The sequence below is a fragment of the Cloeon dipterum genome, chromosome 3 (genome assembly GCF_949628265.1).
Source record: "Cloeon dipterum chromosome 3, ieCloDipt1.1, whole genome shotgun sequence".
Lineage (NCBI taxonomy): Eukaryota > Metazoa > Arthropoda > Insecta > Ephemeroptera > Baetidae > Cloeon > Cloeon dipterum.
In genome coordinates, this window is record NC_088788.1 from 15,083,182 (window position 1) to 15,105,449 (window position 22,268).

The window sequence follows — 22,268 nt, forward strand, 5'->3', positions numbered from 1 at the left end:
GCAAAAAAATCAACAGTACCCGCAACTTAAACTTGGAGCTTGGTACCTGAATTAGTAAAACCCAATCTGCGCCCCTGTGTGTCCCCTAGCGTACATATTATCAGACAAAATTGAGCCAGGTGATGCCGGTTGCATACTCAAAATTAGGAATTCCGTTTATCACGCGTAACACAAGTAAAAATTGGGTCCGCGTAACTGAAGCGAGAGCAACGCGTCATAAACACCGACACATGGACATAATGCGTGCGTTGTATGTTACAGGAATAGAGAAGTAGCAGCAGAAGAAGAGTCGTTGAAGAAGAAGCGCCGCGTCGGTATTATCTGCTCTCTGGTCCGGTCGACCGCTCGGCGGGGGAGTTGCCATGCCGCGGAGCAAAGGGCGCGTCCTAAAGCACTAGGACTGAGGAGGAGGACTAGACTCGCCGCGGCATCGAAAGTAAAGCAGACACCCTGCAGTCTCCAGGAGCTACGCACGGCCGCGCCATTGCGAGGAAAGTGAGTGCAAAACTTCTGCTCGCCGCCCGAGAGCAAACACACCTTGCTCTCCTTGCCTCTCTCTCTCTCTCTCTCTCTCTCTCTCTCTCTCTTTCTCTCTCTCTCTATTTGCCTTTTGCAGATACGTGCGAGCGCGCGTGTGTGTATGGTGAACTTGCGAAAGCGTTCATCCAAACACACACACACAGATTCTTTTCGCGAATGCGTAGGTTCACTGCATAGCAAGTCTTGCTTGGAATTTTCCAAACGTTTTTGCCTTTGTATAAATAAAAGCTTGATTTTTAACTGTAGAATTTTTAGAACTCCTAAATTTTTGCACTAAAAATTTTGTAGCCGAGAATAAACTTTATTATTTTTAACATCCATTACATTTTATTTTTAATCTGGGCCATTACCTTTTCTGGTGCAGAGGGCACTGTCCAAACTTTATTTTTATTTTAACCCTTTTTTAGTAAGTAAAAAAGTTAAAGTCATATTTTTATTTTCATCGATTTCAAGCAAGGCACGCTTAAAAATACTCATCGCTTCAATGAAAACCTCTTTCTGAGTACCCTTAATAAGATTGTTAGCATCTTTCACTCTTGTAATTTCTATGAAACTGGCTGCAACAAGGAAAAGTGCTGAATATGCATTTTGACACATTCTCTCTGACACACACCTACTATTGTCTCCCCTGCTCTTTCCACCTCTGGGGCTGCTGTTTATTCGCCACTTTACAAGCTTCCTCTCGCTACCCATGAGACATGCAACAGCAAACGCGCATTACTGACATTTTTCCTCATCGAACCTCCCCTCTTTCTCTCTAGTAGAGCTCGTTTCTTTTTACAAGGCACAACTTCATGCTATTCATCGTAACGGTCAGCTTTTACGCCAACTACTTCCCCTGGACACGTTTTCCCTCAAAACTAGACGCAAACAAAATTACAACAAAGACGAAACTGTTGCTGTCTTTCTCTCGCAGACATGCAAATTTACATGTTATCTGCTCACCTTTCTCTCCTTCCTTGTTTGTTTTCCAAACTGGTTAGCTTTTGTAGATTGTGATTTTGGTAATTGCTAGTGTTGTTTAGTGCGATTAACCTACACAAAAATACACAATTTTTTGGTTGGTTCATTTTCTGTTTGAAACGCCTGTCCCTAAATCGCGGAATAATATATATTAATATATAACAAAATAAAAAAAGTGAAGAAGTGATGGCAAATGATTAATTATTCCTAGTTAACAGATTTTTAAAAGTTGAATGCACCTGACTGGTTGATTTTGTAGACATAAAACTTGTTGCAAATAGTTAAAAGCAACATCGAGGCAATTAAATCCCATAAATGAAATCGTTTATTTGAGTTGCGCCCTTAACACAAATTTCAAATACGCCGGGATCAAACGGACATCAAAAGCGAAACACACGAGGCGTTGAAAAAATAATCAGCATACTCTTGCCTCTTTCGAAATATAAACGAAACTTGATGTTAGTTGCTGCATTCAATGCGTGTTACTAGCTGTGAAAAAAATCCGTCGGAATACTTCCCTCCGTGTTTTTCACAAACATTTTATGATGCCGGTCGAAACTCGTGTGTTGTTTCAATTTAATTTTTATGCTACGCGCTCATGCTGCGTGTGTGGCCCAACAATTCACGCGTCAGTGAGCTTCTCGAGTCCGCAGCTTTCAATCAAAACCGCTGCCAACGGTGGTCTCACGTCGCACATGGCTATTAATCATTTACCATCACTCTAACGCGCCGATGAATAAAAAGATTTTTAAACTGCTGCTGCGTCGCTGAGCAAACTGAGAACGTGAGAGGATTGCATTTTTAAACAGATGATTTGTGGAATTCTTGATTGAACTAATTTATGGCAGAAAGCTCAGTGCCCTTTCAAATTATTGAAAATTTAGTGGAAGAAGTATGCCAACTTTTCTTCCTTTTTTGTAATCACAAGGCCATACATATTTAAAGAAGGTTATGAGAAAAAGGAAAGTTTAGAATATGAAACGGCCCTTTTAAAGTTCCGAAAATTGTCTATTAACTTTCGTCGCACTTTCAGCTAACAGCAAAATTTACGAAATTGCACTTTGCAACGCTGTAAAAAGAAACTTTCCTTTTTGCATGAGCCAAGTTGATAAAAGCGCTGGGGAACTATTTTGAGCATTCACCTAATCCATTTTCTGGAAACTCGGCGGGTCCATTTCCGTGCAATATCCTCTCGCGTTCTGCGGAGCCTTCCACAAAAACCACATCTTCGCGGCTCGATCAATTTTCCCGTCCATCCATGCCAAATCATGAAATCCCGGACCGAACCAAAAAATAATTCACGATACACACACGGATCGCAGCTTAAAATAAAGAGAAAAGAACGAGCTAACTCTCGCCTTATTTCCTCCACCAAAATGAGCAAAAAGTGAGCCAACAAAGCAAACAAGGTGTGTGTACGTGATTCTTGCAGCAGCGTGCTCGATTAAAGGGCATAGAGAGTGACTGTAAGTGCGGTCGGCGGTCCTGCGTGCTCCACAGGCGCTCCGACCTCATACTGCAGCTCCTGCTCTCTGGTGGCCAGTACCGCAACACACTAGGTACTCAATCTCTCTCTCAACTTCCAGCAGATCGCATGGAGACCCGTGTATTATTATATTTCTGCCGTCTAAATGTATATACTGTGTTAGCTGCTTCCTCTGAAACGGCTGGCGACCAGGCCCTGACAATTGAATGCAATATTAATTTAAATTTCCTGCCCTCCTCTTCTAGATTCCCCGTTGCCAGCGTCTCTTTGGACGAGTCAGCGCAGAAAGCCTGAAATTCCAATTTACTTCCCGTCCTTAAGAGATCCCTTTCATAAAATACAGTTTTCCCCGTTTTTATCTCACATCAGAGTACCATTGTGACACTTTCGTGAAAGAGCTGTCCTTTTCCTTTTACAAGCGTCGTTTCTTATTGTACTTTTCTTACTCGCATGCCGTATGAGCTTTTTCTCTTCTCCCGCTTTGTGTGTGCGTTTGTCGTTTCTCCTTTGGCTGTGAAAATTTGATGGTTTTCCTCACGTGTTGGTAATGCCTCTTGCGCACTCAGAAGAATGTGTTTGCTTTGCATCCTCCAACGCGAGGAAAAATAGCGAGAATTTTGCGTCATTATTGACGTGTGAAGATTGCGTGCCGAGGATTAAATATTTTCTCTGGCAATCGAACAGGTCCAATTTTCGCTGTCTCCTCTCAGCTCTCGTCCCCAGAGAGAAGCTGATTGATTTTCGAAACCCCTCACCTGAAGTGCTGGAATATTTATCTGGCAATGATTTCCAAACTGCCGTCGTTTTACTTTTCCCACCGCCTTCCATCTCGGCTCTGATATAAAATTCATGTGGATTCCGTTGCCATGGTGTCGACCTGCTGCTCTAAAATGTGCGAGTTTCGGTCCGTCGAAGCAGCTCACTAAAATTTCCCCATCCGCGTCGTTATTCATTTAAAACAATGCCATCATCAGACTCTTTTCCCGCTGGCACGCCGCCAAACCATCATATTCGGAACAATGAGTCGCCTCCTTGCTTAACGCCATTTTTACTTTTATTGCTGACGACGCCTGAATACGGAAACGCATGAACCCTAAAATATGCAGCTCTAAAACGCGATGCAATTTGCGCCCGACGCCTGTGGGATTCGGAGAGTATGCAACCGGCTGCACACCGGGAACAAACAGGTTGCATCACTTGTTTCTCACAAGCTTTAATAGTTGTTTTCGTCTTGAAATAAAAGTCTTTTGTAAGAAGAAGTTTGGAAATAGAGCGAAGGCTCGTAAACAGCCCTTTGAAATTAGATGATAAATTATGTTTAGATTGCGCGTAATGAGCTTCCTTAAGTTAATTGAAGACATTGAAATGTTACACCCTCATTTGAGCATCGCTATCGCTAGCAAACAAACTTTAATAAAATTCAACCTTGTAAAAACACATTTGACTTAGTAATAACAAAATAGTTGGTGCAATGAAAAGCAGCTAACTGGGTTATTTTCCAGGGTAGCAGCTTCATTTAAACAGTTGTTAGTAGAGATAACAATGAAGGCAGATGACTCGAAGTTGTCATAATGTTATAGTTGAAATTTAATGCAGCTCGGTGTATAGCGTGCTGTTTATTGTTCAATATATCTCTTAAATTAAACCCACAGATATCAAGAACATCTCGAATTCATCAGTCTTTATTGTAAACCACGACCAAATTGAATAATTTTAAGATTTAATAATTCTGATTTTTTTAAAAAAATTTATTTTTGTTTCTTTATAGATTTGACCATTTTAACAACCTTTGTAGCTTTGAAGAAATGGTCAAAAATTTTAAGATTGATCGAAAATACATCTATGTTCAATAGGTGGGAAAATTTGGTTAAAATAAATAGTTTTTGATGAAACTATAACCGAGCCATTTGATGTTTCAATAATGAGGAAAATGTCCCTGAGCGACTGAATCCCATTTGGATTTAATTCCATCAAGCTCCATAAAAGCTCGCTCGAACGGCTTGCGCCATTAAATACATTTTTTTACCTGGTGATCCTATTGTGAGAACTGTGTAATCCATATTTGTTTCAATGAAAATGTCAAACGGCTGTGCACTAGGGTAACGAGCGCGGCAATTTAATTTGTCAGCCGAGCATGGCAATCACGCGCTCTCTTCAACTTTTGCCGTACATTCGCACTCCACAACCTTTCCGCGTCAGAACAGGCCCGAATCATCGGCGCCTGCATAATGTGCGTTCAAACGTGACGCCCAAGTAAACACTGCAATGTGTGACATGCTTGTGTCTGTCGAAGTGTGCAGTTTAATTACCGACACTCATTCATTCTGCTGGTGCGCCGAGCGTGTAAATAATATCCACCTGCCCGGGTAGCCGCAGCCGGGTCGTCGCGGTAATAATGATTTAGATGGCGCACCCAACAAGTGGCCGTGCTGCGCCCGGTATCTAGGCAACCGGCGCCAGAAAGAGGCCGCCCCGCTCGCTAATATTTAATGCGCTGCACACACACTTAGTCGCGCTGGGCGAAACCCGCGTGTTCTTTTGTTTGCCGACGGCTGCATTACCGCCGGAAAATGGAGTGGCGCCAGCCGCGCAGCCAGGGTTGCCAGACCTAAAGTGGTTTAATTAGACGGCCGCGTCTAATTGTGTTTGATTTTCCCGTGTCTGCTGTTTGACAGACTGTGATAAATTATTTGGCACAGTCCACATTACTTCATAATCTACCGATTTTTTTGATGAGAGCTTACTCAAAATCTTTGTTTAGATTCAATCACTGCAGGAAATTCTCGTCACACTTAAAAAAAATATTTAAAAAATTGTGTGGTGCAGTTATTTTTTACTTGGGTGGCTAGAAACGCGGGAATTTAATTTTCATAGCACCTCAGTTGTTAACCAATCATCCAAACGCGCAATCCTGAATAGCTTTATTTTAGTCTTTTCTTGGGAAAGATAATCCAAAAAATGAATTTTTATTTCTTGTTCCAGGGTTTTTAGCATATCCTACGTATTTTTGATTGTTCTAAAAAATGTATGAAATTGATTATTTTTCTTTCAATTTTTATCGTTCACCTTAAGTTTCCATTTTAGGAGTGGAGATATTTAGTGATTGATTTTTTGTTTGTTCATTCGAAATATTCGTAACGCTACCAGCAAAAAAATTAATAATATAATTTTATCAAACATACAAAGTGTACTGCAGGCTAAATAAATGAGGATGTTAAACAGCTAAGCTGTTAAACTGCGCAATTGAACTAAAATTTTGTTGGAAATTTAACCAGGTTGCTTGGATTTGCATTCAAAATTCAATCCAACATTGAAAATTCGTTATATTCATGTAATTAAAAATCAACTAAAAAATTGTAAAACGCAATAATCCGCAAAAAAAGTCAGAAACGTGCAACCTTAGCCATTTTTAAGCAAAATATGGGCATTGTCAATTCCTGTTGCAACCACGCATTTGCTCGCATCGCATTTGCCTGCTCACTGAAGCACGAGCGCTTTTCTTTTCTGTTGCTAAATTTGAAAATCCACCCTCTACTGGGCCTTGAAACGAAGCGATGTGGAAAGGGATGCGAGCTGGTTTCACAGTTTGCACACTCTCATGATATCTTGGTGGGCGGGAAATATATTCAAAAGCTGCTTGCTCGCCTGTGCCTAACGCGGCCGACTTTTATTTTTGTTAGAGTCGTATGCGTGGAGCGGCTGCATTATTATTCAATTAGCTGCGAGATACAGCACGCAATTAGGCTTCATTTGGCGCTACGGACCTAATTAAGCGCGCTTTTACTTTACAGACGGTGATATGAATTGGATCGATGAAAAAGACCTCGTATTTTGTATCAAAGGCAAAAAATAACCTGGACGAGTGGGAAAAGTGAGACGCACGGCATTGATTGCGTTTTGCGTAGAATCAGGGTCACCATCATTCCGGCTCAGGGCGTCTCTGCAGAGATGCTGAAAAAAATGCGACGAGCGCTTGGAAAATTTCCAGGAATCTACAATAAATGGCTTTCCTCCTTCGCAGCGGCTGTTTTTTTTGCAAGCTTGTTCCTCTGCAGAAAAAACTGGGATAAATTTATTATCTGACTTGAATACTCTCCCCGCAACGCGTGTCACGACAATATCAGTTTATCACGGCTGATCTACTCGACTTCACTTATCTGCCTCGTTACCGTTATCAAATCGCAAATGTTAAGTGCTTTCCCTCTTGACTGACAGGCTGATCACTGAGAAAATATTGACTTTAACTGTAGGTAGCAAGGCTGTCGTGCAAGAATTTCAGTATATTTCTATGCCCATTTACGTCAAACATGCCAAGGGCCCATTTCATTACAGTATTCAAAGCAGTGCTTAATAGCGATACAATTCAATTCTGATTTGGAAAACACCAGAAAAACGCTAAATGGGTTTATTATTTTATTGATTTTTGAAGCCATTTAAATCTATGTTTGTGAAAGTTAAAAGTGCAGTGGGTAAATTTTCTTTGCTTTAACAGATGATATTTTGTTTCATTGAAATTAAATTAAACAGTTAAAGAATTTAGCTGAAAGTCTCGTAATAAATTAGATAAATTATATATAAAATCTTACTATAATAGCAGTTTCTATACTATAAAAATAAAAAAATTTCTTACTATAAAAATGCCAAGTTGGTCTAAATCGGCTTTGGCAAGTGTATCTTTTATTTTTATTTCAATTAAAATTTTGAATAATAAAAACGAGAAAACAACAGTCTTGCCGCCACCCCATTAAAATTACAAAAGGAGAATTTACTCTTACTATAGGATTCCATAAAAGAACCCACAATCACAAAAGCCGTTAGATTTTCGTATTAAAGCTGTGAAAGACAAAAAAGCCTTATATATTTCCCTGGAAATGTGCTAGCAAGCAAATCCTTGGGCAAAAAATGGCATCCAAGATTTTCCTTCCATTTTTACAGTTTCACACTAAAAAAACTGATGTTAATACCCTCACAAGCATAAAGCTGCATAAAGCTGAAACATTTTCTGTCTCTTTTCAAGCCTCATAAGTCAGAGCTAATGAAAACATTTTTCAAGCAGTCTCGCTTGATTGTCATCCGCCGCTGGCAGAAAGTCAAAAACTAAAAGAGCGGAAAATTTTCCTCTCGCGCATTGTTTGCAGAAGCTCAGAGCCGTTGTTAGTCTAATAAAGCAGCGAGGGCTAGCGTGACACGTACAATCAACGAACGAACGATCGAACGATCCATCACCGGTGGTGGCGCGATTTGCAAAGCATCGGCGCCGAAGATGAAAAGACGAGGCCGCCGAAGTGCGTTTGTTTTTGTTTAGCAGCTACAAACGGCGCGTGAAGAGCGAGAGAAGAAGGAACACACTCGAGCGGGCGAGCGGGCGGGCGAGCGAGAGCCAAATGTACACACGGGGTGGCGCCTGCGACTCCACCCCTCGAGCACCACCACCACCACTACTGGCAGAAACAGCAGCAGCAGCAGCAGGGCGGTAGTGCCCGCTGCTCGATACGACCACGCGGATCAATAAAGCGGCGGCGGCGGCGGCGGCGTCGAAGGGGAGGCGGCGGCGGCGCTGGCCGAAGGTTGCACTCGCTCATACACACACACGCCATACCTTGGGCTGAGAGCGATGCGACCGCCAGTGCTGCGTGCCCAGTAGTCCAGTGCAGAAGCCGTCGGGACAAAGGCACGGACGCCGCCTGCATGGTCCGAATTATGTGATTGCCTACGCACCGCAGCACCGCACACATTCCACGCAGTATAACATATTTACAACAGGCGGAACTAGCAAAGGTGAGTGACCTCTGTGTTTTTGCTTGAATTTGGATTGTGACATGGTTCTGCAGAAATCTCTCGAAATCTGCCACAGAAAAAAAGATGAAAAAATTCCCCTCTTTGTTTCAAAGCGGAGAGTTCATTGCCCACAAGCAGCCAATTTGCGCTCAATTTGCACCCCCTTGAGACAAAAGATGCAAATTCCCTCTTCAGTCTCGCGTTACTCATTACATTAGAAAGGTCCCTTTTCCGCGACAACACCTCGTCAGCCCGGCACCCCGACTCAATTATGATAATGAATGTGACGCGTAGTATGCAGTATCGGGCAGCCAAATTGTTTATAACCTTTTCCAGCGGGGCACGCAATTAAATCGGTCACAATGCTTGTGTGCGTTCCGATATCTGGAACACGGGCAGGTTTCCCGCAGTACGCCCCCCGCCCCGCGCGCGCCTCTCTTGCCCACACGGCGTGCCCCCGACATCATATGGGAGAGCGTGCTGCCAAGCGCACGGTTCAGACTCCGTCACCGTGATATTGGCTCGGCTGCAAACGCATTAAGATTGATGGTGACGCAATAATCAGAATGGATGCTGTCAGTCGGGGGGCTGCGTGCAGCCCTAATTGTGACATTAACACAAAACCTCCAATCCACTCCCGAAGGTTCGGGATCTACTCGGGGACAAATGTTCAGAATGCTGCGGTATTTCATCGTGATATTTCTTAAAGATGATCGATTCATAAAAAGAAAAACACTTCTCCAAGTTTATTCTAATTTACTTCGTTCACATACGATGCTTCGAAGGAAAAGCCGTGCACGAAATCCATATTCACGTGAAAATGTATGAGTGCGATGTTGAATCAAACATAAAATTGTGATACGGGAATCAAAATTGCGATTTCGTGTTCGACGCACTCTTGAGTGCACTTCACCATATGAGAAACGTGGCACAAAGGAATAAGAGTACCAAAGCATGCGATCCACTCGCTCGTTTTCATCTTTATTTCTCTTTCCCTGGGAAAGTGCGTGAGTCCTTTGTGCAGGAAAAACGCGAAATTTGCAAATGGTTTTCTCTCTGACACAATTTAGCCGCGTAGCGTGTGTGTTTTCTTTCGCGTGCGGATTACAGTCCTTTGTGATGGATCCCCCTTCAGGTACATCCTATCTCTAGATTCAATAAAAACAAAAATGCTTTGAACCGAACAGAGTCTCCTCCTCTCAATAAGCCGCTTGCATGTCCCTTTGTCCGCTATCTTTGTCGGGCGAGAGCAGCAGGTCACGTGAGAATCATCAGACAGACGGTCGCTGTAATGCACCGTGTCATTTTTAACCCAGTCGGACGGAGTGTGCGTTTCGCAAAAAAGCCACACCCCGCCGAACTGTTTTAGTCAACTATTAATGCACAGAGTTTGTGTATTCTCTCTAGTAAGCGGAAAAGTGGCGTGTATAGACGCGAATAAAATTGTCTACTCATCACACGGCAGTGACGGGCAAGTTGAGAGGCCCTCATGCCTTTCAAGAACGCCGCACTGTTGTTTGCTTCCGATTACACGTCGGCGTGGTTTAGCGTGAAACCGACCAAGGTCGAATAATATCTATGAAACACTGCTTAATTATTTAAGGCTAAATGCAAATTTAGATTAACTCGGTGTTCGTTCACGCGCTTTTATCACTTTCATACTGTTGAAATATAGAGCGTTGTTCTGACAAGTAAATTGTTACTGCGCACACGAGATGTGCTTGTGCATTGTTGCAGCGTATCGATTATCTGACTTCTCGTCTTCTGCGACAAAATGCCGAGTAAAAAAGGCCACGATCGTGCATCTGTTGCACTAGTATATTAAACATGTTTGCTGGCCAACCCAACTCATGGAATGGAAACAGTTTGGTACGCGCCTCTCTGCCCCTCGTGACACGCGAGCAACCGCTGAATTATACTTGTAGAATAACCCATTGGAATAATCAAACGCGATAATCTCAAGGGAAAGTTGCAACAATCATGTTGAATGAGAACAGTCAATCTTTTTCATGGGTAAAATATTCACTTCCACACATGTATCATAAACCTAGTTGGCATTTTTCAGCTAAAAAAATTGGTGCTCGGCTTTGATTTATTTTTCTGAGAAATTGACGTTATTTACAAAGATAAGATGTTGATCTAATTACATTTTTGCCACTTTCGTTATTTTTCCCACAATAGGAATAAAATCTATTTTAGCACTTTTCATTTTCAAGCTATTCTATAAAGTATTTGATTTATTTCGAGGGCTAAAACGAACAAGAGCTGAAATTTGAACTGTTTTAGAAAAATATCTGTATTTTACGGCAGTCAATCAATTTTTTCCAGCATCGAGTTAAAGACACCATTTTTTAATGTCTTTTAATTATTTTAAAAAAATGTATTTTGGCTGCAATGTGCAGATCTTAGCACGAAATAGTCAATCAAATTAAATTCTCAAGTCAAAACAATAGAGTGAATTTTTAGCTCAAAAAACCTAAACCAGATAATAACAGATGTATCAAGCGCTCACTGAAATATTTCAATTGCATTCAATATTGGAAGATACCTCGTCTCCACCATATGGAACAATGCACCTGAGGAATTCAGCCTGAACGAATGAATAACTTGTTCGCTTCTTTCGTCATTCACAATTCAAATTCTTTCTACGAAGCACAATCATTCTTAAACGCATTTATGAGCGCAACATCGTTCCGTTCGACCTGAATGTTCATTCAAGCGTGTTCAAGCCGTGTGCGTCACAGGATTCTGCTCATGACAACAGGGATGATCATTAAAAACATTGCCCGGTCGCGATTTACGTTGTGTTCCGCTTCCAGACGCCGAACGTGCTTTCCTCTTTTCTGCGAGCAGCTCCGCCGTCTAAATTGCGCACTTGGAGAAACACACAGAGTGCAGGCCGAATGCGAGGGCCAAGGTGCGTGCGCTCGTGGTTCAGCTGTCAAAAAGGGCTGGAGTTACTGCCTCTCATTACGGGAAACTGCCTCGCTGGCTCAGGCAGAACGTGGGCAGTCGTTATCACGCGGACCACCGAGGCAGAAATTGCGAATGGGCTAATTAAAGTGGCCGGTCGTAAGCAGTGCGGTGAAAATGGGATCTCTCAGGCGGCAATTCCGACTGCCTCCACAGCTGCAAATTCAATGGCAAGTTAATGGGGAACTGATTGAATGCCTTACAAAGAAACTGTTACGATAATTAAGAGAATTGGCCCTTTCTTCTCATTTCTATTAGAATAAATTTGGTACTCCACCTTGCTTGGTAACACAAATCTGTATATATGAGAAACTCATGAATATCTGGAACATATCTTGAAAGCGCAGTGATGAAGTGAAAAAGTATAGTTAATTGTTTTTATATACAATAACTATGCAACTTATCAATTCCCTGTCATTAAAAAATATTAATTTTCTAACACTTTCTAGGGGGGCATTCTCATGCAACACAAGCAAAATCTGCAACAAAATTATAAATTTTCGAAACATTTCCAGCAAGCACTGGAACGAACTGAAAAATCGTAAAAAATATGATTTTTATACTATTTTTCAGTTTGTTTCAGTGCTTGCTCGATGTGTAGAGAAAATGATTTTTTCCAGATTTTATGATCTCTCACATTGGTTGTTGCGTGAGAATTCACTTTGGAAAGTGCGAGTATATTCAACATTTTTTAAAATTATTTTTTAATACTCTTTTAATGTCACCAAATTGTTTCAGTTGTTTAACTTTAGGCTTTGGTGCAGACGCAGACACAGGGATTTTATTTTCAAAATGACTTTATTGCAATATGTCGTGAAACACGTGCGGCATAATAAGGGAGTTTTTTTTTATCAAACTGTTGCTCTCAACTTATCGCAATGCCATTTAAAGCGCTTTAAATGTCAAAAAGCACGACCTTTTCCGATTGCCCAACATTGTCTCACATTATAATGGCGTGGGTGGCAGAGATTTCCGAGGCGATGTAGTGCCGCGGGGAGTCCACGGCAACACACCCTTTCAAAAAGTGGCACCGCTGACGCAGATATTGACTGGTGCCCATACGCTGCGCAAGTTATGTTTATGACTTGCCGAGCGGCGCGTGTGTGCGCTCGAGACGTGGCCTTCGCCCACGCTCATACGTGCAGAAATGTATACACTCGTGTCGTTTTTCCTCCTACAAGGTGTTAGCGGCGTAAATAGGCCACGGCTATGAATTTCGGTCTACGAGATCCACAGCGAAAATTGTTTGCTTGCGAATTTTTTTTCATCCGCTGAGCAACCCGTTGGGGCGGATCGATAATATAATTTGCGGCCGCTTCTGGGTACTTCCCTGGGGACTCTCAACTTTTCAATAAATTTGCTTCCGACGTAAAAGCTTTTCCCTATTCGCCCCATATGATGTGCCAGCAAGCGAAACAGATGCTTCATGGAACAACCGGTTTAGTTGGAATAGAGGCAGAGCGCGTAATTTTTTATTATCACTTTCCACGAAAATATGCGCTGGTGGTGGCATTTTGAAGAGTCATTAAAAATGTAGCAGTTCGTGCCATTGGGAGGTTAATGCTCTTCACGGAAAGCAATCAAACACACCTAATACACTACAGTTCGGACGCACGGAGAGGATGTGGGACGAGACACAATTACCGCTATGGCGACAGACATATAAGTCTCCTTCGACTAGGCCTGGTGTAATGAAGTGTGCGCGCGGTAATTGAATCCGGTCCAGCTGGCACGCACCCTTATACTTAATTCGATGACTCGCGAAACCTCCCTCCCAGTCGATGCAATTCCTTACCGCGGCGGCGACAAATAATTGCACGCAGGCGCCTTCTGGCTGGCACCAAACTTTGCCGGATAATTAGGTTCCTGCAACTCAAGTTCCGTTGATGCCAATCTGCGTACTTGCCTGCTCTTTTAAATTTTCATCCCTTTCCTCGCGGGTCGCACTTTGCGCTTTGGAGCGTGAAATATTTAATGCTTGTCGACTCACTCTACGCGAACTTTCACGGAAATGTCGAGCGGCTGATAAAGAGAGTAATTTGGAGCGTATATTCACGGACCCGCTTCGGCAGCTTGTCAGCTGCTATTCATGCAACTCGTCGAACTGTGCTGATTTCTCACTCCAATCGGTTTTCGCCTCCGGGAGTGTTTGCTGAGGAAAGTGTCTCTTTGATAAAGATTACGCTTTTGAGTGAGTGTGCAGTAGATGGCAGGAGAGGATGGCACAAAAGCTCGATCTCTAACGATCAAAACCTTTGAACAGAAATCTCTTTTTACTCCTTTATGCAAAAATATAAAGAATTGGTGGCTAAGCGGAACGTGAAAACGTCGAATCAACTTTTTGTTTCACGCGTTTATGCAGATCCTGCCTGTCATTTTGTGCCTTTGTTCGTGTAATTTAATTATTGTATTTTTCCGACTGTAATGTATGAATCACGAGCAATAAACAACAATATAATATATAAGAGTGAATTGAATTGCAGAGAAAAATTATATCAAATGCTTTCGTACTGTAAAACTAGCTGTTTTGGGCCAATCATAAAGAGAAACGATCAGTGGCAGGATCTTGTCAACCCCGTCGAACTCATCCTCCCTGTGACATAACTATTCCTAGACCAAAATTCCATCTTTTCTTTCGAGCAATAAAAAGTTAAATTATATGCTCTACATGTAATAAATATTTATTATTACCGTTTCATTACAGATATGAAAAATTAAAATTTTGCCTAGAAAAGAAAAAACTTCCTTCAAGCTGTTACTGCTCTCCAATTAACCTCAAAATACCACGAACTAAATTTTTTGCCTATGTAAAACGAGCTATAAACTATCTTAAGGAAAAGAAATCAAGGGGGTTATTGTCTAATTTTTATTTTTATTTTGTCAAGTAGAATCATGTCACAATTCAGAATTTTAAGTTAAATGAACTAATCAGAAAGGAAACTAAAATTGCAATCTGTTCGCAGAATAATCCAAAATGCACACGGTTGGCTTGCATTCAGCGCTGGCCATCAAGCGGCAGCGCAAGCGTCGCGAGGAGCAGAAGCGTGCGCGCGAACGCCGCTACTCACACGACAGCCACGGCCACTCTACGCTGTCGCCGCGCAACAGCATAGTCAGTCTGGACACCGCAGGCCGCCACAAGCCACGCAAGCATCCCACCATGATGGACACGAAGGTGGTGACCAGTGTCGGCATGATGCACATCGGGGTCGTCTTCATCGTTTTCGGCGGCTTCCTCATCGTCTCGGGCATCCTGCCGGCGACGGACGACGACGCCAACTTGAAAGGCAAGACCCTGTGGAACGAGCTGCTCTTCTCCGGGCTCTTCTGCCTCGTTGTCGGCATCTTTCTGATCATCCTCAACCATTTCGTGTCCAAGCAGGCCGACGACGACCTCAACAGTTACGTGACCAACCAGCTGAACAGGTCCAAGTCTGGTCACAGACTGGTGCGGGACGCTGAGACGGGGAACATGTCGACCCCGAGACGCCAGACGAGGGACGACAGCGCCAGCAGCCTGCAGCACAGCCAGGAGGGCAACATGGAGGACGCGGACCAAGTTGAGCCAGCACCCGTGCACGGGTCCCACCACTCGAATCCGCACAAATCGCCCCTAAACTCCCCTCCACCCTGCATAAATGGCGAGCCTCCCCTGGAGAAGATCATTGAGGAGGACTGCAGCGAGTACTCGATCGCGTCCAGCAGACGGCAGAGATTCTTCACCGAAAAGGGCGAGGAGGAGACGCGGTTGACCATGGACGCGTTCAACGACAAGGCGTCCACCAACAGCACCACCGGCAGCGTCAGCCCGACGACGCCGTCCGAAACGCGAGAGCTGCTGACCAGCCGCTCGATGAAGATGTACCGCATGTGAACGGGCGTCGTTGCCTTCCTTTCGAGAGGTCGTGTTGCTTGAATAGCCTTTTATGCCGTCGTCAAGACGGCCGAGGCCGAACTGCTACGGAAACCGGGGGAACGATGCCAGAGGGATCCCAGATTTTCAATTTTCTACTTCCGCTTCACGCTCGCGCTTTGCATTTAACAGTATTTGTTCTAGCGACGGTACAAGGCCTCCAACTGAATGGGGATTGATAATTGATTTGCATCTGGTCGATCGCAAATACTGCCCTTTACCACCATTCCAGAAGCACAAATTTACCAAGTATTCAGTTCAAGTTTGGTGTTCTAATCTCCGCGCAATCAAAATGATATTTCAAGTCCTTTCAGTGCCAATTTAAAACTCTCGCTGTTTCTCGTTGTTAATTATTTTTGTTGGGTGGCAAGAAAAATTAGCTTAGAGGTTGATTTCCACAAGGCCTTGTGGAATTAAAATCGTAGCAAGCTGGACTGCCCTTCTTCGTCATTGATTTTCTGAGTGTCTTTTTTGTCACGTTTACGTGTGATATTCAAATACGGTGTATTTTAATCCACAAAGGTTCAGAGCATTTGCAAAGCGCATTCACTAACTGTAAAATAAATATTACATAAAAATGGCAGCACCAGTCTCCTTTTGCTAAAAAAAACAATGAAAGTGTAGTTTTTAAGGAAATCCGTACCAAGTGCATTTGTCTGCTAAACATTCATTGAATATATAAATATACTGTCTCAATTTGGAAAAGTGATGGAGAAAACGTTTTCTGATTATCTTCTCATGTTGTATTTAAAAGACTGATATTTCTATTTAACGTGTATATTGACGCGATGACTTCCGCACTCAAAACGCATTGAAAATCACAGCGCACCGTCACCCTTGATTAATATCTACATTTGGATAATTCTACTCCTACTGCGTCTCGTTAAATGTATTATCTTCGATGGAATCAATATGACAGTCGGAAATTGCGCAAATTTTGAGTCTTTAAATTACTAAAAAAATATATCGTACCATATCTTTGCGATAAAAGAGTTGAAAGTTATAATTCGCTCGAATTCTACTGTTTTTGCATACAAATATTAAATACATTATGTACCGCGAAATAAATATACAATGATGTTATTTTATTACTCACACAGCTGTATATATGTGCGCTTGTACATTATAAAAATGCAAAGCATTCGATCTCACAAAATAGCCGATTTTTGTGTTTTAAGCTGTAGTCACCAGCTTTTACACGACCGTATAAACATATTTCTCTTTTAGAGGTAGATCAAGTGCTGGTAAGGAAATTTCCACTTTCTATACCGAATCCCATGCTGTCATAGAGGATTTAATTTCATGTTTGCTGTGCTGATTTTGAAAATAATTTCCCTAGTGCTGCATTAGAACAAAAGAGGATTTTATCTGCAACTCGCGTACAAAACACCCTTTTATGCTGTTCAGGCAATCACTAACCTCAGTCGCCTTTTAAGGTTCGAACATTAAATTCAATCAATTGGAGTGTGACCAGATATTTTATCCATTTAGCTATATCAGGAAGAAAAACTCGGTCGATTTCTTGATTTCCGCACAAACGATTTGCACTTGTATGATTTCTGTATTCTTTGCCCTGATCGATCCAATAAAGCATTTGACAAATACTCTCCACAAAAACGTGTATTTTTTCCAGACGTACTCATTTTCAGCCAGACTCCGGACGGTCTCATCTGCTTTCGAGGCAGTAAACATGCCTAGAGACGCACAAATAAAGTACAGCTTCTGGAATATTAAATTTTCTCGCTAAACCCTCGCATGATTCTCTCAGCATGCTATACTCCCAACGCTTAATGTTTGCCTGTGTTTGTGTATTTTAATGGTGCATCCATAAAGCCTCCAAATATAAATTAACCGACTAAAGCAGATCAATAAACAGGCTCCGAGAACGAACACTCTTCTGGTTAAACAGAAACGTGAGAGCCGCGCGATGCTCTGGACCAGAGCTGGCGAGAGCTTCTGCCGATGAGCGCTCGTTCGGTGTAATTAAATTGCATAAGCACGCGATGAGCGTATAATTAAACTGATTAATGTGATCAATAAATACGGCAGTAATCTTATACGGCCGAGTGTGCAGTTAATACTCTATTGTTCATGGAAATCAAACAGAGAAGCGTTAAAGAATGCAGAATATCTCGCTGGTCTATGTAGGAAATGCATCATTGAAGAGATTTTACGAGGCTAAAAACTACTTCTGGTCCAAAGTACTTTTCTTGAGCTTTAATTTAGGTTCTTCTCCTCCTTCGTAGTTTCACGCAAAGAGCACTCTCTTCAACTTTCGTCTTCAAATAGCGTCGTCTCTGCTAATTTCCGGCACTCTCGTACATTTTCTTCTTCCTTTCATGCATAAGTTAACAGAGACGCATATTGCATTTTTAATGTGCGGAATTTGTTGCAGTTTTCTGTTGAACCCAGAGATTCCAAGGTAAATCACCCAAGATTTTTTCTAGGAGATATAATAACTGCCCAAAAATGATTCCTAAATAAAGTAGCCGCGAATAAAAACAAGTAAATATTATAACTAAAAATTGAAAAACGCTCACTCTCTCACTTAAGTAAGGAAGTAAAAAGTTACCCTGTACAAAAAGCCTTGCAAGCCTCCGAGCCCTGCCGATGCCTCCCCGTGGTGGTCGTGATTGAATGTCTGACTGCATGCTCGATGGCATACTTTTGCTCGAATTGCAGGAGTGACGATGATTGGTGCCATGCCAGCAGTTGCCGTGAGGCATGAGAGGCGCAAGCAGGAGAAGAAGAAGACGCGCCCTGGCCACCTCTACCTGGCCAACTATGCTAACAAGCAGGCCACCTCGTCGTCGCGCACGAGCTCGCCCTGCCCCAGCAGAGGAGGCAGCCCGAGTCCGGGCAGCGCCAACAGCCCGATCGTGACGACGCCGCCGCACGGCATCGACTCGCCGCAGACTGAGGAGTTTTACGTGTGCGCCAGGGTGTCCACCCTGCACGTCATCGTCGTCTCCTTCCTCCTCGGCATCATCCTCCTCATCGTCGGTCTCGTCCAGCTCAAACCGGGCGCCGACGCCAGCGATCACAGGTATCAATAATTCAATATGAACATATTTTAAACAATTCGAACTGCTACCATTTAAAAAAATAAACGCAAGAGAAAATTAAAATTAGATTCATTGGTTTTTATACTAATTTCCCAAGCTATTTTTTGAAAATATTCATCAGTTTAAAATGAATCAACTCAACAACTCTTGGTTCAAAGAATATAATTTAACAAGTATTTAAAAAATTTTAAAGTGTAATTTTGTTTACAGAGAACAAATTGCTGTTATACCAAAACTACCATAACTCTAACCGAACTAATTACAAACCACTCAAGTTCTCTGAGACTTATCACCCCCAAAAATACGTGTTAATTTCAGATTCTACATCCTGGGCGCGGGCAGCCTGCTGCTGGGCCTCGGGACGCTGTTGTTGATGGCGCGGTGCGTGATGTCGCCGATCAGACGGTGTCTGCACAAACGACGGGCCCGGCTGCGGCGCCTGCGCAAGGAGGAGTCGGCGGCGCTGGCGCTGACAAAGGCAGCGGCTGCGCAGAACGGCAGCAACTCGAGCACGCCCGCGCAGCCGCACCAGCACCACCATCACCACTCACAGGCGCATAGGGCGTCGCACGACATCATCCAGGAGATGCCGTCTGCCGAGGAGCGTGCGGACGCTGACGTGGTGGTGGCGCCGACGGGCCGCAACGGTGCCACCCTCACGCAGAGCCAGAGCGTCAGCATCGAGATCGAGCCGCACAGCAGCAAAGACACGCTCGTGTCGACGGTCAAGTCGCCGTCCGAGAACGACCACCTGCACAAGAGGCCGTCGCTGGCCAAAACGTAGATCCTCTGGTGCTGGGTTACGCTCGGCCGCCGCTTTTCTCTCGCTAGCTCGCAGCCTCTGCGCGCCGTGACAAGTGCGCAGCGTGGACTCGCAAAAAACCTCTCGCCGCCACGCGAAATCAAGTTGCTGGCGGCCAATTTTAAACGGAGCATTTAAATATGATATTTTAACTTGAAATAAATATAACATAACACGCGCAGTTCTGTGTGGTGTTGCAGCAGACGGGAATTAACGCGGAACTCATCCCCTCGGCCCATTTCCAAGGGTTCAGCGAATTTTTCCTTGCACAAAAGATTTGAATACAATTTTGTACATTAAATCGATCCTGTATGTTGGAGACAATGCGGTTTAACTCTATTCCTTTTTTGTATTTGTGCTTGCAATCTAAATGAGCTTTGGATTTTTTTTTCGTTTTTTCCCTGATATCGAGCCGCATGAATAGTTTTGGTCAATTTTCAAATTGCACACCCTAAACTTACTCTCAACCTTCTCTCTAACGCAGTATTGCTGTCTTTAAAATATGGAACTAAAATATAATTAAATGTTAAAGCTTAATGGATAAAAATTAAATGTCTGTTTAAAGCGTCTTCACACACACACTTTCAAACTATCACGTAACCGTCAAACATTAACAAGAAACGAAAAAATGTGAAATGGCAAAGTTGATTTGTTGAATGGGAACTTTCAACAGGCTGTTTGTTGATTATGAATTGTAGTAAATATTCTCTAGCCTATCGCTAAAGTGTCTATTGTAAAGTTCAGAAAAAGTACCTGGTGTCGAAAATCTTGAAACAACACACAATTCACATAAGAAATCTGTATAAAAATACGAAAAATGCTATGTATAGTCTTTAAAAAACTTACTTTTCCTCAATCAAAATTATTATTTTCTTTTCATGGTATCCAAAGTGTGTATGTACAATAGCGTTTACACAGGTAACATAATATTTCTGTGTTTTATAAATGTAGTCGCGTTCCAAAATTGGCTGGCGAAGTTTATTTTGTACTAGATGAAAATTTTGGGTCTGTCTCCTAGTCGGGGACGTTCAAAGCTTTAAGGAAGGTCACAAATCACAACCGAAGAGCTTACCCGCGATTTAAAACACGTAACTCGACCCTCGGAATCATCACAAAAACAGCAGAATATGAATTAATTGCTCAGAGAATATGTAACAAAACGACAGTGAAAATTATTTTGGAATACGACGGTTAAATGAGAAGAAATACGTGGTGTGTCCATGAAAATTTAAGAGAAAAAATTGTACGTGAATAACCGCAAAATTACGTGGAAATCTGTGTTTGATCGATTTCTTTTGTCAATATTCACTGGTTAGGACAAACTCAGGATGTGCTTTGCCAAAGTAGATCAATTCGCGACGACGCCCAGAGGGTCTGCCAGTACGACCGGGCGTTGCAACCAGGACCGTATTGTCTGAATTTCGCAAACCATCCCGGCGGATCGGTTTGGCTAGTTCGGACAACAGTCGGCCCGTTCAAAAGTTAGCTGTGTGTGTTAGCGCTGTTATTTAACTTGTAACGAGAGCGAAATTTCGATTGGCGCCTGCTGATTTCCTAGGCATGCAACCCGGTGAGCTTGCAAGGCACGCCGGTTGTAAAATCATACTGCAATTTTGTCGATTTTTATTTCAGAGAGGAACTCTAGGTGCGTAGTTTGGCATTGAGTTCGAGATTGGTTTGCTCTATTCTGGAGCGATCGTCACGTTGAGTTTGAGATTAACGTTACAGAAAGCGTAGCCTTCTAAAATGAGACGCACAAAACTATAATCATTCGCTCAGAAGGCCTCGTCATCAATTCTAATTTATCACACACTCCTCACACATTCTTTCTTTTGGAGATGATCACGAATTTTTGTAGCAAATCTCATTTGATTTCATAGCTCTTCATAGTTTCTATTGAAAAGTCTGTTTAATAATAATGCTACCTGAGAAATATTTAAATCTTTTGAGAAATCCTTAACAATCCTCTGTCTTTAGCAACACTAAACCAAGCACAATTTTTCCCAAAGCTATAAACTTAAATCCACTGGAGTATTGAATATTTATGGACCAACTTAAATGTATCTTGAAACCAAATCAAGCAACTTAACCCACTCCTTTTATTGAGAATGCACTGAATTACTTGGTCTCTCGCTGCCTTTATGAGATGTACTGGCAATTTTGTCTCAATTAATTTAATTGATATATAATGTTTAAATTATGCTTCCAGCGCCACGAAATATTCAATTTGTTCTTGCATTTACTTAAATTTAGATCTGGCATAGTGCGGAACAACTCGTTAGGCTGCATGGATTTAAGTAGGCACACTTATTACGGCACCTAGGAATGAATAGGAAAATTCAAGGAGTTTTGATTATAACATAGTAGGAAAAATATACACGTCTTATTCAAGTGAAATTTCTTCAGGCCGACTCCTGGGCTGCTTTTTCTAGAAGCTTCAATTTCATTCGCGGAAACGTGCCAAAAAGGTTTCTATTTCTTGCGTTGTAGAGAGTTTGCTTTGTTTGAACATTTTTTGTACTTGTAACATTTTGAGACGATTTTAATTGTGCTCTCTAGGATGTCGTGGCAAATTTTTATAAGTGGCGTGTGAAAAGTGCATTGCGTATGTTGCCAATAAAATGTTTTTAATTCAGTGCATAAGCTATTCCTAATCCATAACGTACACTTGAGAAGATCTATATATTATTATATATTGATATTGTAATACTTTCATGGGAATAAAAATGGTTAAAGATTGTTTAATTG

General features: G+C 42.3%; 2 protein-coding genes across 4 annotated transcripts in view; both read left to right on the forward strand.

The window, feature by feature from the left end:
* Positions 1-15,614, forward strand: part of LOC135939305 (uncharacterized) — a 53,731-nt gene extending 38,117 nt beyond the window's left edge. Inside the window, exons 2-3 of one of the 2 annotated variants that reach the window (XM_065483611.1) lie at positions 262-495; positions 14,704-15,614. In XM_065483611.1, the coding sequence (XP_065339683.1) occupies positions 14,715-15,614 (900 nt within the window). In that variant the 5' untranslated portion in view covers positions 262-495; positions 14,704-14,714. Of the gene's footprint in view, positions 1-261; positions 496-7,700; positions 8,768-14,703 lie in introns of those variants that run through there. The other variant, XM_065483610.1, reaches the window with a different exon arrangement.
* Positions 15,615-17,942: 2,328 nt separating this feature from the next.
* Positions 17,943-22,260, forward strand: LOC135939306 (uncharacterized). Of its 2 annotated transcripts, XM_065483613.1 has the most exons (3): positions 17,943-18,075; positions 18,336-18,699; positions 19,037-22,260. In XM_065483613.1, the coding sequence occupies exons 2-3, from the start codon at positions 18,344-18,346 to the stop codon at positions 19,500-19,502; spliced, it is 822 nt and encodes a 273-aa protein (XP_065339685.1). In that variant the 5' UTR covers positions 17,943-18,075; positions 18,336-18,343; the 3' UTR covers positions 19,503-22,260. The 2 variants fall into 2 exon arrangements, with proteins under 2 accessions (XP_065339685.1, XP_065339684.1); XM_065483612.1 differs by lacking the exon at positions 17,943-18,075 and having other exon boundaries at positions 18,096-18,699.
* The last annotated feature ends 8 nt before the right edge of the window (positions 22,261-22,268 follow it).

Coding starts and splice junctions, on each gene's coding strand:
- LOC135939306 (XM_065483613.1), top strand. CDS start 18,344: ATGATTGGTGCCATGCCAGCAGTTGCCGTGAGGCATGAGAGGCGCAAG. Junction 18,700..19,036: donor GCCGACGCCAGCGATCACAG/GTATCAATAATT, acceptor TGTTAATTTCAG/ATTCTACATCCTGGGCGCGG.